Here is a 15,890-nt window from a genome sequence, read left to right as displayed (position 1 = left end):
GGTATATCCTAGGAAAAAGGGAGAGTATGCCGTTCAACCGCAATTAAGTTTGCAAAAACTGAAGCGAGGGGCAAGTGATAGTACTTTCTGATTCAAAGGATGGGATATTCAGTTTTTACTTGAAGTGAAAATATATGGCTGAAAACGATGTAGATTGTAGAGTCACAAACTGAAATCATTTATTTCTTTGAGAACCAGATACAAAGAGAACAAATTTAAACTGCTCAGTTATCAAAGGCTAAGGAGAACTAGAATTTGAACCAGTTAAATTCTGAGAGGCTGTTTTTTTCCAAACTGATACATGGTGAGTCTTAACTCTGCTTAACTATTTGTGAACTGTATAGCGATGTTTTTTATGAGAATTGTAAATAGGGAGAGTCAAAAGTTGAGGCCATTAATTCTTTAAGGGCTCTATCCAATGAGTCAAAAGCCATAGCTGTTTAACTGTGATCACTGTATACGTCTGGATTCTGGAGTGTCAGGAACCAAAGCTGGTAAATTCTTTGAGAACTATGGTGGAAGTAAGAAGTAGAGGATGTTTATATAAAGAGTGATCAGAGGTTAGGTTTCTCTAAAATAGTGAACTTAATGTAAAAAAACTAGATTCCAGTCTCAGCATTGGGATATAAATTTATCCATTAACATTTCATTGGAAAGAAGTACAACTTTTAAAATCGAGTCATCTTCATCATATGAGATCTACCAAAAATTGAATGCTGCATTTTACAAAATTAACATATGTGGAAGTAGAAAGCTTGATTAAGGCTCTCGGTTCCACGTACCTGGTCTGATACCAGAAAGCTGCTGAACTCTAGCTGCCTCACTGAAAATTAAAGAAACCTTAATGGAAATAAGCTCTAATGAGCCCACAACAATATAAATTAGATTCTTAGCTGTAGTGGGCCTGCCATGCCCTCAGGAGAATGGGAGAGGGCAGAAACGGAAGGGGCACTTCTGGCCGTGTGGCTCGACAGCCTTCTTCTTTCTCTGTGCCACCTCTGCTCCCATCTGATTTGGGACTGGTAGGAAAGAATTTTCCCCCCGTTGGGGGGGAAGTGCAGGAGCAGATGCGGGCAGGCACGCCTCCGATCGACGCCCCCGACCAAGGGCGCGCCGCCATTTTATGTGGGCGGGCCAACTAAGGCCCGCCCAGCATGACGTCCACCAGGAAGTGCTATGCGCTCCCTGTGCAGGTGGAGGGGGATTCCTTCTGCCGAGAGTGCGCTCTTTTGCGCATTCTTGTGAAAGAGCGCACTCATCTCCCTGAGGCTAAGTGCTGCCTCAGGGACACCGGTGCCAAATTTGAAAATGGTAAAGGTGCACAAACAAAATTTCCCTGATATGTCCCCTCATGTGACACTGTATACGTCTGGATTCTGGACAGTATAAACTGTCACATGAGTTGGGACGTGTCCATCACTTTAAATCAAACATTTATTAAATTTTTAAAAACCCTCATGAAACCTCATCCCACCCGTGGATGAGGTTTCATGCTTTTTCTGAAGCCCACCAGGGCTCCTGACCTGTCCGCCAACCTTAAGGTTGGACAGGTAGGTCCATTAATTACTTGAATTAGTTTTTAAATGGTCTCAATAGGCCGTTGACAGGTCGGCGGGCGCACAGCTGATTCGGCTGCGCCCCCGCTGACCTGAAAATTGAAATGGCGCGGGATGACATTGGGAGTTCCGCCCGACGTCATCCCGTGTCACTTTACGTGTCGGCGTGCGAGCCCCGCCCCCCCGCTCGCCGACCTAAAGATCCTGGCCGTAAAATCTAGCCCTCAGAGCAGAGAAGAGCCACAAGACTAAGTTCTATTTTCAGTGATCTGAGAAATGACTATGACTGGAGAGACTTTGGGCTTTAGATCCTGAAAAGGAAATGCCTGAGTAGTAATCTTATAGAGTTATATAAGATCATTAAGTGTATATTGCTTTAAATTAAACTGTGAGAGTAGAACTAGGGGAACACAGGTTAAAACGAGTAAAAGTAATGTCAAGACTGATATCAAGAAATAGTTTTACCAGACAAAAAGTGATCAATAAACAGAAAAAAATTCCAGGTATAGAGCAGTGGAGACAAAACCCTGGAATAATTTATAAAACACACAGATGCTATAATGATGGAACATTAGAATCACTTTGAATAGCCGAATTAATGAATGCCCTTCCTCCTCTATAATTATCTTGTATTAGTCTGTTGCTCATCTGCAGTATGAACAAGTGTTACTTCACTTCGAACTTTTTCCCAGCTATTGCTCGAATTCAATTTGTAACTGCATTTTCCATAAGCAGACCAAAACTCTTATAAACCAAAGCTTGGAGTTGAGGTACAAGTCAGCTGTCATCTAATTGAATGACAGAATAGATTCGAAGGACTGAATGGCCTACTCCTATTCCTATGTTCATGTGCATCTTCCTTTACTGCCATTAGTGGGAGAACATGTGAGTTTCCCAGCACACAACGTTAGACCAGTGTGTACAGGTTAAAACCATTTGGTCAATTTATTTATGGACGAAATAATATAAAGAGGAAAGGTACTGAAATATCACAAGAATCAAACTTGTACAATTTAGGAACTGTTTGAAGACAGGAGATAGTACAAAATCCTTATACTTTACTTCAGTAATTTGTAAAAAAAAAAGTAATGTCATAGAAAATTATCTTAGAATATATTTTATTGACATGTGTCACTGCTGAAGCTTATAGGAAATTTGGAATCATCACATAGTCCTGGGATTATAAAGATGATGCTTTGATGATTCTAGGGGACATTACTAGTTATATCGAAGAACCATCCATTTACTCCTATTATCTGCTATCTACAGTTCAGTCAACCATCTCTGCATCTACGCCACCACTTTACCTTTAAAAAGTGGTCACTCACTGTGTGAACTATATTATTAAAACCTAACAATTCAGCAGCTAGTATAAAAGTTATTTCTAGTACATAAAGGTTTTCAAAACTTATTTGATAATGGAAGGGTAGGAGTGAGTTACAAGTCAGTTACACGATCAGGCCATTCAGGAAAATGCCATAAACCACAGAAGCAAACCTTGAGAGCTTATAAATGTCACATCAACCTTGAAATTGTGTATCTCATAACTCACCCTATTCTACATGTTGTTTCTTTTGAAATAATTTACAATTTGAAGTTTTAAGGGGAATTGAGTCTAACTATACAGGGAGTTATTGGAACTAAAAACAAGAAAAATTGGAAAATAAAGCAGGTCAAACAGTATTTACGAAGAGAACCAACAGGTTAACACTTGATTTTACGACCTCTGTCAGATGACTGCAGATTCATTTGAACTTGTGCTCCTTGGGCTTTGTGTTGTTATATCACTGCTAAATAGAAGACTTTGTTTATAACTTATGCAGAGTAACCATGTGATTGGGTGAAAAACATTATCAGGTTGTTTTTCTTTCAATAAGATATCCCACCATTTGCTGGATTATTTAATCTAAAGTTGTTGGCAATCTTCCATCTACAAGAGATGATGGACACACAGCAAACAATACATTTAGGTGGAGGGGTCTTCATTTGACGCACCTTTGCTGATGGCTGTGAAGGCCAATCCTTGAGAGGCAGGTTCTGCCCCAAGTGCCGAACATGAAGCTGCCACGTGATGTTGTGTGTTGTTTTCGGCATTGGCGCCTGTTGCCAAGTTTCTGTAGCTACTGGCCATTGTGGTAGTGCACACCAGCCCTCAGGAGATGTCGCCATTTCCCTTTTTCGCCAGCTAGTGACTCCTAGAGTGCAATAGTCGATGTTTAGAGCCTTCATGTCACACTTGCAAGCAACCTTGCCATGGAGCTTTGGACGCCCCACTGGTGGTCTACGGGTACATTTATAATTTGCACATATGTTAAATTTATGTGATGTGACACTAATGGTAGCAACAACTTGCATTTATGTAGTGGACAGGACTTTCTGTTCCTGCCCACGGCGGAATCAGCACGGGCAGGACCGGAAAACTTGGGAGAGCAGCCAAAAGCCCATTGACTTTGCAGCAGGACCGGAAAATTCCATCCAATGTCTTCACCATAGAACATGGTCCCAAGTCACAGCTACCAATGACAGGGAAAAAGGAGCGGGGATGCAGAGTTCTAGGTGGTTGTATGGCTGGAGCTGACTACAGGAATAGGGAGGGACAAAGCTGTGCAGATCAACTTTATATTGCGCTAGCAATTATTGATTTTGGGTCCCATGCTGATAGTGTGGAGCCAGTCAACCACGCATTTAAGCTCATGTAAATGAGCTAACAGCATGTAGATGATGTCCTGTTTTCCTTGCATCTAATGGGCGAGGGTTAATCATGTATCACAATCCCTGCGTCAGCTTTTGGGGGCTATCCATTTTAGCCCCTTAGATGCAGAAATTGTAATGTCGTTCATAAGGATGCAGTTTTCAGTTCATGGGCAAAGAGCCAGCAAAGCTTTTCCAATACTCAACACCTAAACAAGTGGCCAGTCATAATGACCCAGATTTGGTTCATTAAATGACGACCTACAGTTCTTATGAGGTTAGCATCAAAGTGCCTCATAAACATTCCATCTGGTCCTGGTGCAAGCATCTGTCGTTGCTACTGATTTTTTTAAAGTTTGCTGCCAGTCATGCCTCTCAGTAATTTGCAAATTTTCTTTGTGGTGACATGTGTTGCGATGCACAATGATCATTGCATTTCTGTTTTTGCACGGTGAGAACTACAACTTCCATGATGCACCTCTGTCATACCCACACAAATAATTCACAGGGGCTGAAAATACCTAGGTAGCTTTACAGTTCAAATTCCATGCTCCAGATAAAAGGATAGGCCTGTATGGATAACCTGATCACAAGCATTTTGAACACTTAATGAGCAATTTCGTGGATACTTTTAGTATTTATTTTTCAAAATTTATTTCTTTAATGTCTTTAATGTTTATGTTGTAAATGTTGCTAGCTGCACAAACTCAACCAAGAGAGGAAGGAAAATGGCAGCTGGAAACTGAGGAAATAAATTTGGTAATTAATTTGATGCGTTTTGTTGCACTTGCTGGTTGTGAATCATAATTTTGCAAAAAGATTGATAGGTTTTAATTCTTGGTCTTCCACTGATTAAACTTTACTTATTGGTACTTCATGCTACTCCTGTTTCATTTACATTTGATTGATTGGATTTTCGGCAACTAAGCAGCTAGTTGTGCCAGTCATGGTTTTGTTTCCCCTATTTTGGTATGATGTTTTGAAGGTATGCTTCTTGAGGTATGACACTATAAAGCTGTGAAGTCACAGAAGGATAGTTTCAGTTGTGACAAGTTTGAAAGAATTGGCACTATGGCCTTGTGTTAGAGAAAACTTTTAGTTTCATTAGAGAAGCGGCCATATTAGCACTCATTTTTAGTGCTTGCAGTTGTACGTATATGCAAGTTCATTACTTACATCTAGATTTCTTTTTTTACTTGTTTACGTTTTGCAGGCATTGCTGGCAAGGCCAGCATTTATTACCCATCCCTAGTTGGCCTTGAGAATATGATAATTGCAGTCCATGTGATGGAAGTACTCTCATAGTGCTGTTAGGGGGGAAGTTCCAGGATTTTGACCGAGCAATGCTGAAGGAATGTTGACATGTTTCCAAGTCGGGATGGGATGTGGTTCAGAGAGGAACTTGCAGGTGATGGTGTTCCCATGCATCTGTTTCCATTGTTGTTCTAGGTGGTAGAGATCGTAGGTTTGAGAGGTGTTGTTGAAGGAGCATTGGCGAGTTGCTGAAGTGCATCTTGTAGATGATACGCACTATAGCTGCAATGCAGTGGTCATGGAGGGAGTGAATTGTAGAGGTGGTGTACAGGTGCCAGTCAAATGGGCTGCTTTGACCTGAATGATGTTGAGTTTCTTGAGTGTTGGTGGAATTGCAGTCACCCAGGCAAGTGGAGATTATTCCATCACACTTCTTATTTGTGCCACGTAGATGGTGGAAAGACTTTGGAGAGTTCAGGAGTTGAATCATTTGCTGCAGAATACCCTGATCTGACCTGCTCTTGCAGCCACAGTCTTAATGTGGCTTGTCTTCTGGTAAGTGGTGACCCCAGGGTATTGATGGTGGGGGATTTGATGCTGGTAATGCCATTGAATGTCCAGGGGGAGTAGTTAGGCTCTCTCTTGTTGGAGATGGTCATTGCCTGGCATTTGTGCGGCACAAATGTTACTTTCCACTTATCTGGCCAAGCCTGAATGTTGTCCAGTTCTTGCTGCAAATGGACACAGACTGAACAGTGTACCGTCATCAGTGAACACTCCCTATTTTGGCCTTATAATGGAGGGAAGGTCATTGATGAAACAACTGAAGATGGTTGGTATTAGAACACTGTCCTGAGTACATCTGCAACGATGTCCTGCAGCTAAGATGATTGACTTCACTCAACTACGACTGTCTGCCTTTGTGTTTATGTGGGAAGTCAGTGAGGTGTTTTCCCTAATTCCCATTGTTTTAAATTTTACTAGGGCTCCTAATATGTATTAATATATGTCTAGTTTGTAAGAAGCTATTACCTGAGCCCTGAGGCACATTCTGTCACCTTGAACAGGCTTTGATGAAGGAGCTAATTAACACTAACATTTGAATTGTGTTTGTATGTTGGAATGTTAATAATAAGGGATCTTGCACCTTGCAATAAATCCAGTTTACCACACCTAAAATTATGGTTCTTTCATGCATGCTTCTGTAAAGGGCAATGAATAGAAAGCCAGAGGCATTTAATGGCAGTTCATGGGACAAGTCAATAGTCTGTTGCATAATCGTAAACTGTATTACACTTGAGATAGAACGGGCATTTGGAGTTACCCAAGATTGAATCATCATAATTGAGTTCTTCTTCATAAGTGTCTTGGTGTCAGTGTTACATGAGAGCCCTGAGCTGTATTCATTCATGATGTGAACTCATTTGAACCCCCTGTATTTTTTTGACTGTGAAACTGATCTTTCTCTATTCTATTACTTAGGGTCATTTGCAGGGCTTGGCTGATCCTGCTGATGTAAGGGAGGCAGTGGTATTGTCGCTGGGCTAGTAATCCAGAGACCCAGGGTAATGCTGTGGGGACCCTGGGTTTGAATCTCACCATGGCAGGTGGTGAAATTTGAATTCAATTAAAATCTGGAGTTAAAAGTCAAATGATAACCCACCTGCCCTTTAGGGAAGGAAATCTGGCATTTATGTGACTCCAATATGGTTGAATCTTAAAACACCCTCTAAAATGGCCGTGCTGTATCAAACCGCTAAAATCTCTCAAAGGAGTGAAACCAGATGGACCACCAAAGCACTGCAAAGTCCTCCTTACTAACATCTGGGGGGCTTGTGCCAAAATTGGGAGAGCTGTCTCACAGACTAGTCAAGCAACAGCCTGACATAGTCATATTCACGGAATCATACCTTACAGACAATATCCCAGACACCACCAGCAGGACAGACCCAGCACAGAATGTACCCTGGGTGGGGAACTTCAATGTCCATCACCAAGAGTGCTCAGTAGCACTATGACCGAGCTGGTTGAATCCTAAAGGTCAGAGTAACTCACCTCCTGACTTCCCAAAGCCTGTCCACAATCTACAAGGCACAAGTCAGGAGTGTGATGGAATACTCTCCCCTTGCCTGGATGAGTGCAGCTCCAACAACACTCAGGAAGCTCGACACCATCCAGGACAAAGCAGCCCGTTTCATTGGCACCCCATCCACAAACATTCACTCCTCCACCACCGACGCACAGTATCAGCAGTGTGTACCATCTACAAGATGCAATGCAGAAACTCACCAAGGCTCCTTAGACAGCACCTTCCAAACCAATGACCACTACCATCTAAAAGAACAAGGGCAGCAGATGCATGGGAACACCACCACCTGGAAGTTCCCCTCCAAGCCACTCACCAACCTGACTTGGAAATATATTGCTGTTCTTTCACTGTCGCTGGGTCAAAATCCTGGAACTCCCTCCCTAATGGCACTATAAACATACCTACACCACATGGATGCAGTGGTTCACAAAGGCAGCTCACCACCACCTTTTCAAGGGCAATTAAGGATGGGCAATAAATGTTGGCCTAGTCAGCGAAGCCCACATCCCTTGAATGAATAAAAAAAAGATTGGTCAGCCAGTGTAAAAAGATTCGAAACTCAAATTTTTTAGAAAAATTGAATGAGAACGAATAAGGTACTTTAGTTACATCCTTGAGTCTTTCAATTCAAAACAGATTGATCTTGAAACGTTAACTGATGAGGTTACCAGAAAATGTATGGGCTACAAATTGGAACACTGACCCCAGCACCCAAATTCCCATTACGTACATGCAATGGGAAACCTCACCCATTGGGTGCACATATAAAAAATTTGGGTGCATGATTTTCCAAACTTAGTGGTTACAAAATTGTGCACAAACTGGTGATATACATTCCCAACAGGTGAAGCTCTCCACCTGGAGTGCAAAGTTAAGATACTTTACCTACTATATCATGTAAGTCAACTAATCCTGCTTATAATTACAACACATAGGTAAGAATGTCTTTGCCTCACAGATTGTGTTCACACCAGTAATTGGAAAATATATTTGTTATTTTAAGTTTGTTGGCAACTCTACTGAAAAAAGATTATGTTGTGGGAGATTGACTACTAAATTCACAATGTGTGATCAATAAGCACAGCAATGTTCCCACTAAGGTGCATGCATGCACAGGAACCCAAAAGTTACCACGCAGGCTGCTCACAAGTTGTCCCATTTATGATAACACATGTGCGACAGTGGCTCTGCAAAAAAAAAATTAAAGGTACCGTGCATTGAACAGACTGTGCTTAGCAAAAAACTATTAGTGGAACATTGAAGCACAGCACTTAAAGTTGTATATAAGTTGTGCATATTTCCTATTAAATATCAATCTGTTGGTGAAACTACTTCACTTGCAAAGCAGCAACATTTTTGTTATTGCTGTAAGAAACTAGATGAAGGTCCAAAGTTCATTACCATCAAGGTTGACGAGTTCATTAGGAAATAGGAATTAAGTGACACAAAGCTTTGGCTTTAAAAATTCTTTTGAGTGTAGGCAGGAGGGAAGAAAGAGGAGAGAGAAGTAGTTTCATGGTTTTGAGACTATTGATTTTGAAACATTGATGGATTGTTTGGAGCTCGGAAGAAACAAGCAAAGAAAATTAAGAGGAGCACAGGCTATTCTGTCAATGAATATGGAGTGACAAGAAGGAAAAGAGAGCTGTCTTGTCAATTGATGAGCTTCTATGAGAGAAATGCAGGAACAGTCACACCAGATGTGGTTGGGCTACTAAAGTCTTGAAACATAACTCCATTTAAGGATCTTTTCTATAGGAGGTCAAAAATTACAAACTTCTCAATAAATAACACTCCATGTTAATCAATTGGAAGCATGCAACACAAGTCTCTATGATAATCTCCTACTTCAATAAAGCTATTGAGACACAATCATTAGCATAAACATATTAAGGAGAAAATAGTCTGGACATAGTCTCAGGCCCACACTTGGCAGTTAGCATGCCTGAAGCAAGAGGCCCATGGATCAATAGCAATTGGTCTTTGAACCTCTTCTACATAATAAGGGCCCGTAGTCAAACTTGTTGTGCTTCCACAGGCAGCTTGCTGCACAAGGAGGACCCAGATTAAGGTTGCTATTGGGCATGTCCAAGGAGAGGGGACTGGATTGCACTATTGCTCCTAGCCCCATAGGAAGGTACTGTAAAGAAAAAAAATCAGAAACTTAAGTTTGCTTATCAGCCACAGAGATCACTGAAAAACCTTGAGGATAGGCCCAATATCCGGGACACCTATAAATATTGGGCCCACAAATTTGATGCTGGGATGAACCACTGAGTAGATTGGGCACAGGCAATCTCACTGCTAAACTGTGTTTGCCTCCAGTTGCATGCCTGATAAATGGGCAAAGCACTTACAAATTTCTACTACAGTAACTTAGAACAACAGACCAGTTTGAAAGGCACTTTGAAGATTAACAAATCACCTCCAGCTAGCATATGTTGTTAATATCAGCCTTGTGAAAGTTGCTGTGGTTACATGGGAAAGTGTCTATGGAACAAAAGGAAGAAAACCCATGATAACATCAAGCCTAGGATTCGAGTAAATAAGTTTTGATTCCATTGCCATGCTATATTTTGTTGTATATTTTGAAATAAAACAGAAGTCTCAGTAGGTTGTGGATTCAAATTCCAATTCCAGACGAGAGTTTAAATGTAGTACTGTCTATCTTAAATAATTGAGTCATTGGGAGAAACTGTGCATTTAAATTTAATACCTCCTATATTTGAATTTTGGACTGGCTTTGCCATTGTCATCAGAACATCAAATTACGAACAATTAAAACATCTGGATTCAGAGTAGCAATCCTTGTGTATGTCAGTTACAAATCAATACCAGTATATGAAAGTAACTCTTAAGCATATACCTAATAGAATCAGGATCTATCAAACTGAGTGGGTATGACTACAAAAGCTTAAATAAAACCTGATGATTAATGTTTTTGTTCCAGTCTCCACCCTACAGCTCAGGAAGTTACGACTCTGGCAGAAATGAGCTTTCAGGAAGTTGCCCAGAGGACCTGTCAATCAGCAGGGGTGGGGACGACGATGATGACGATCATGATGACCATGAAGACAATGAGAAGATCAATGACTCTGAGGGAATGGATCCTGAGCGGCTGAAGGCCTTCAATGTAAGAACAATGTATTGGTTCCTGTGTACAGTTTCAAAGCACTTCCGTGAACAAACTGATCCACAGACTCCAAAACAGCTACAATCTTTTTAAATACATCACTCTTATTAACTGGCTTGTGCAGTATAATCCATAGGAAATAATTTAAACCCATAGAATTAATTTATTTGATCCTTGGGTCTTCACTAAAATAAAGCTGAAGCAACATTTCCATCAATAGATTCTAGTCCTTCCTAGACCTGTGGAAAGACAACGGTTAAAGCTGATGCTGGAATAGGACCTATTCAGACATAATACATTTCCTGTTTTGAAGGACTCTGCATTGTCTGGAGTTAGCCAGAAATTATTGTAACATTGACTTTTTGATTTTTGTCCCTGTAACTCTAATTGGGCTTTTGTATGCTTGTTTTTAAGTCCACTAGGTCATGATTGTAACTGCTTTTATTAACTAATTCAGAGGTAGTAGACTAACTGAGGTGATGATGTCACTGCAGAGTGATCATATCACTCCTGTAGACTTGCGGCACTGCTACATACAGTGGCATGTGTTAGTAGTTACTAGAAACAATCATTAGGGTTGGGTACAACTTTGGCTATGCAAGAAACTGCAGGTGCTGAAAATCTGAATTAAAACAGAAAAGGCTAGAAATATACAGTTGGTAAAATAACATCTACAAGGAGAAAAGAGAGGTAAATTAGGGTGTGGTCTCTTTCTCAAAACTGTCAGTTCTGACACAAAGTGCACACACTAAATATTAACCCACCTATCCTCTGTTCTAGATACTGATGGGCCTGTTATGTAATACCAGCGTTTTCTGCTTTATTTTGTATACTTTAGTTGAATGGCTGATCAGATATTGTACAAAGGTATAAGCTGGTGTTTTCTAACAGCTTTTCTGACAGCTTTCAATCATTAAGGAGTAAATGTTTATTTGGGAATAATTTCTATTGGGGTTATTTGTGTTTCTATTTATTAGAACTGGTTTACAACTAGACTTTACTTTGGCTTTATGTACCTATATTCAAATTGACTGCCTTTCTGTGTGTTTAGTGTCCCAAACAGAGTTTAATTTATCTGAACCAGAACCAGACTTTGAGCTAGCCTGTTTGGCTCAGCCAAACAAGCTTAGTTTATACGGATTGAACCAGAGCTATGATTTACATTGGCTAAATTTAGCTAAACTAAACCTGTTTTAGTCGAGCTGAACCACCACTTGGCTTCATACCAGACCCTTTTGGTTTGGACATGGACTTCTTCAAAATTGACAAAGATCTAAGTTTTCATGTGATGGCAGTTCCAGTTGAGTTGGAATGTACCAGAGTGACCATGTGAAAGGACCATAACTGGACAAGTTAATCCAACTGAGGCCAGACCAAGGTCTTGTATAGGGGTAAAATAGTATGCTTTGTCTTATAGTCACTTGTCCTACAAATGCATCCAAATAATCTATTCACTCTAGCTATCGCTTCACAGCATTGTGCATGAACCTTTAGATAGCTATGCACTAGGATGCTTAGATTTCTTTTCTTTCTTCACCTTCTTTAATATTTTTCCCTGAAGGGTGTATGTATATTGAGCATTTTCCAAATTAAGTATCATAAATATTTAGGACAATTAATGTATAGAAAACATACAACAAAGAAGAGGACCACTCAACCCATGATACAAGAAGCAGGTAAAAATTAATCTATTTATATGACATTTTGAGAGTGTCCATCACGCGCCAAATATAGAAATATAGCTCTTTCTACATATAGAAAGAACATCAAAAAAATCACAACTGAACAATTTTGAAGGAAAGTTTTTCCTATTGTTTTATTTCTGATCTTGAGATAACCTGGAGCGATTATTGAGGTAAGTGCACTGGTGCAAGTCATATCTAAAAGGGTAGAATTGATGCTAAAAGCACTCATTTCTTGGGTCAGCACAGTTGCATCATTATTCATATATCTAGTTTTAAGTTGGGCAAATGTAAAGAGCGCATTAGTGGTAGCGTGGAAAAATTAATGCAGGTGAATTTTAAAGCAACGGGAGGAGAACAATTTCGAAAGTCTCAAACAGCAAATAACCCATAAGGAGCTCTTTACCAAGGCTGAAGAGGCAAGAGCGTGGAGAAATGACAAATAGATATGAAGGAAATGGAAGTAGGCATAAGACTGCAACCGAGTGGTCTTGTCACTGTCTGTGCCAGTCTTATACTGCACGTTGCTTAAAAAATAGTATCCTTAAAGTAGATAACACAGCATGAAGACACTTCCTCACCTTTAGGTGCAGCTATGAATGCCTGCAAGTATAGTTAAAGGCACATTGCCATATTGATTGATGATTGTCCTGGCTGCTTTTGCTTGTATGCAACACCATGTAAAGCATGGCATGTTGTTATTTGGATTCTTCGGAAGAATAGACCAGCTTAATGCATAATCAGGCCTTCATACATATCTGTACCAATGAGCCTGCTATCATAACCTGACTTGATCATTTGAACCTGCATAAGCACTCATCGCCTACCAAATTGAGATCTTTGTTGCCTTTAATTACAAATGTGGGTGTGCTGGTGAAGGGCACATATGACCTCCAGTGCAACCCTCATACCTGGAATCCACAACGAGGCTTTACAGCCTTTTAAGAACAGGCTGTATATTGCTCACAAGAGTTGTTAGAGCCATTTGTATGCATTTCTGCAAAAACTGTTTCAGAGTGCACATCAATGTCATTTCTACAGATATTCCAGAGCGGTTTGGGCCTCCTATAATCCAGCTTTAAGAAGATTTAAAAATTATGAATAAAAATTTGATGGAAAGGAAAATAACTGAATGTGTTTATTTGTTATACTTATCAAACCTTGGAACATTATTTTTAAAAATTAAATTGATACATTCTGGACCCCAGACTATTGATCTGCCATATTGCTGGAATTTAAATCTCTACTATACCACAACAACAGGATTTCTAGACCTTCCCTCAAGGAGGAGAGGAAAGCCGAGGGACAGTCATCCCCTAACTGTTGATTCTGATTGGCACTGATGCCCACCTGACAGTCAACCAGGGTATGGCTCTAAAAGACCAAGGAAAAGAGAAAAGTTGGAGTGAGTTTTACCCTCACAATAAACAGAAGTGAAAAAGTACATTCTGTAATTGCAGGCTTTATGAATTAAAGGGCTTTAATAGTACACTTTGAGAGACTTGCAGTACTAATATACATGAGAACAAACAAATAATTCTCTTAAAATAGTTTGACGTACTTTCTTTGCAGAGCTAGAATATAAACATATTTATGTCAATATTTACGAGAATAATATTATGTAAAGGTTAAGCAAGCAAAGTATGCCAAACTAAAAATTCAATTTAAAGTGATTTTTTTTACACTTACAGTTAGTGACTTAATATGTTGTCACGTTTGAATCAAACTTTAAGGGCCAGACTGTCCTGTTGGAGGCGGGAATCTCGAGGCAGGTTCAATTCCAACTCGCCAACGCACCCCCAACGTGAAACAGGAAGAAGACATTATTTTGACTGAGTTGGGAGTTACTTGCCTAAGGAACGGGTCTGCCTCCTATGAGCCAGCAAGGGTGTGGGAACGGAGGCAAGTCAGCCAAAAGTGGGCCACATTGTGACTCGCTTCAGCAGCCATTGCTGTGGCTGCCCTTCACACATTTAATGTTTCAGGACAAATGTTGGCAAAGTTAACATTTCACACATTTCAGAGGACAGCAGAAGGTCTGGAAGCTGGGACAGGGTAGGCTGGTGATGCGTACAGTGAACTTTTATATAATGGGATAGGACACCTCTGCCATGCTCAGCCTCTTCAGTGCCACTTTGAACTGCATCTTCCCATGCAAGCTTACAGCGAACTCTGCACCCACCTCCATTGAACTGGTCTGGTTTCCAACAGCTGCTAAAGTCTGGCTGCCTTGCTAAAAATTAGGAAACTTACTGGGGTTGGGTTCTTAATGAGCCCACAATGATGGTAAGTACCTGATCAGTTGGAATGGGCCTGTTTGAAGCATGCTTCTTCTGCCGCCCTTGGGAAAATGGCAAGAGGACAGAAACGGAGATGAGAGTCCTGGTCGCAGTCCTTGGCAGCCAATTTTCTCTACTGTCCCACCTCCATTCCCATCACATTGAGATCAGAAAAATTCTGCCCTAAGTGTTTTTCCCTCAGACATTGGGGTTCCACTCAAAGTCCCAACTATTTTTCATATCTAGGTCTCAACTTAGCTTCTGTTTACTGCAATATGTTCTGCCATCCTCTTATATAATTTGTGTTGGTACTAAACCAATATTTAAAACTAGTGTCAATAAGTCAGGAATAATTTACATAATAAATTTTTCAACTTATTTGCATGTCTTTGTACTGCCATCTCCACACAATTTTAACAGCATTTTGAATGGTGTTAAGCATTCCTTAGATAGCACCTTCCAAACCCATGACCACTACCACCCAGAAGGACAAGGGCAGCAGATAGATGGGAACACCACCACCTGGAGGTTCCCCTCCAAGTAACTCACCATCCTGACTTGGAAATATATCGCCGTTCCTTCACTGTCGCTGGGTCAAAATCCTGGAACTCCCTTCCTAACAGCACTATGGGTGTACTTACACTACGTGGACTACAACGGTTCAAGAAGGCAGCTCACCACCACCTTCTCCAGGGCAACTAGGGATGGGCAATAAATGCTGGCCCAGCCAGCGAAGCCCACATCCCGTGAATGAATTTTTTAAAAATTCCCCATTTTTAGCAAAGGATTTCTGTTCAAAATAATGCAAGAAAACTGCCCAGCCAGTTGCCGTCTGATCTCTACCATCATCTTGCTTCACCTTACTAGCACCACAGTTCACAAGTGACTTATCCAGTTTAGGAGAATAAAGACAAAATTATTATTATTGATTGAAACAAGGTATCGTAAACAAAATGGGGCAGCCAAAGTTAAGTAAATGTATTTTTCTTCAAAAAGATACATGCTCTTTCAAAATGAAATTCCTAGTTTGAAATGAAACTATGTGGAGTAATTTTGCTGAAATTTTACACATTCCACCTAGGGTTGCCAACCCTCCTGGATTGGGTGGGAGTCTACCGGAGGCAGCATCTATCTCCTGGTGACTATTGAAAGCAATCTGGGAGACTTTAATAGGATATTTTAAGAAAGTAAATTAAACCAACTTTA

At 40.5% G+C, this 15,890-nt stretch overlaps 1 protein-coding gene across 1 annotated transcript in view; it reads left to right on the top strand.

Moving 5' to 3' along the window:
• Positions 1-15,890, top strand: part of LOC144674562 (nucleolar protein 4-like) — a 116,552-nt gene that overhangs the window by 37,058 nt on the left and 63,604 nt on the right. Inside the window, exon 3 of the mRNA XM_078535851.1 lies at positions 10,541-10,723. Within this exon, the coding sequence (XP_078391977.1) occupies positions 10,541-10,723 (183 nt within the window). The remainder of the gene's footprint in view (positions 1-10,540; positions 10,724-15,890) is intronic.

This window comes from Cetorhinus maximus, unplaced genomic scaffold (assembly GCF_964194155.1).
Source record: "Cetorhinus maximus unplaced genomic scaffold, sCetMax3.hap1.1 HAP1_SCAFFOLD_699, whole genome shotgun sequence".
NCBI lineage: Eukaryota > Metazoa > Chordata > Chondrichthyes > Lamniformes > Cetorhinidae > Cetorhinus > Cetorhinus maximus.
This window is presented reverse-complemented; position numbering and strand designations above follow the sequence as displayed.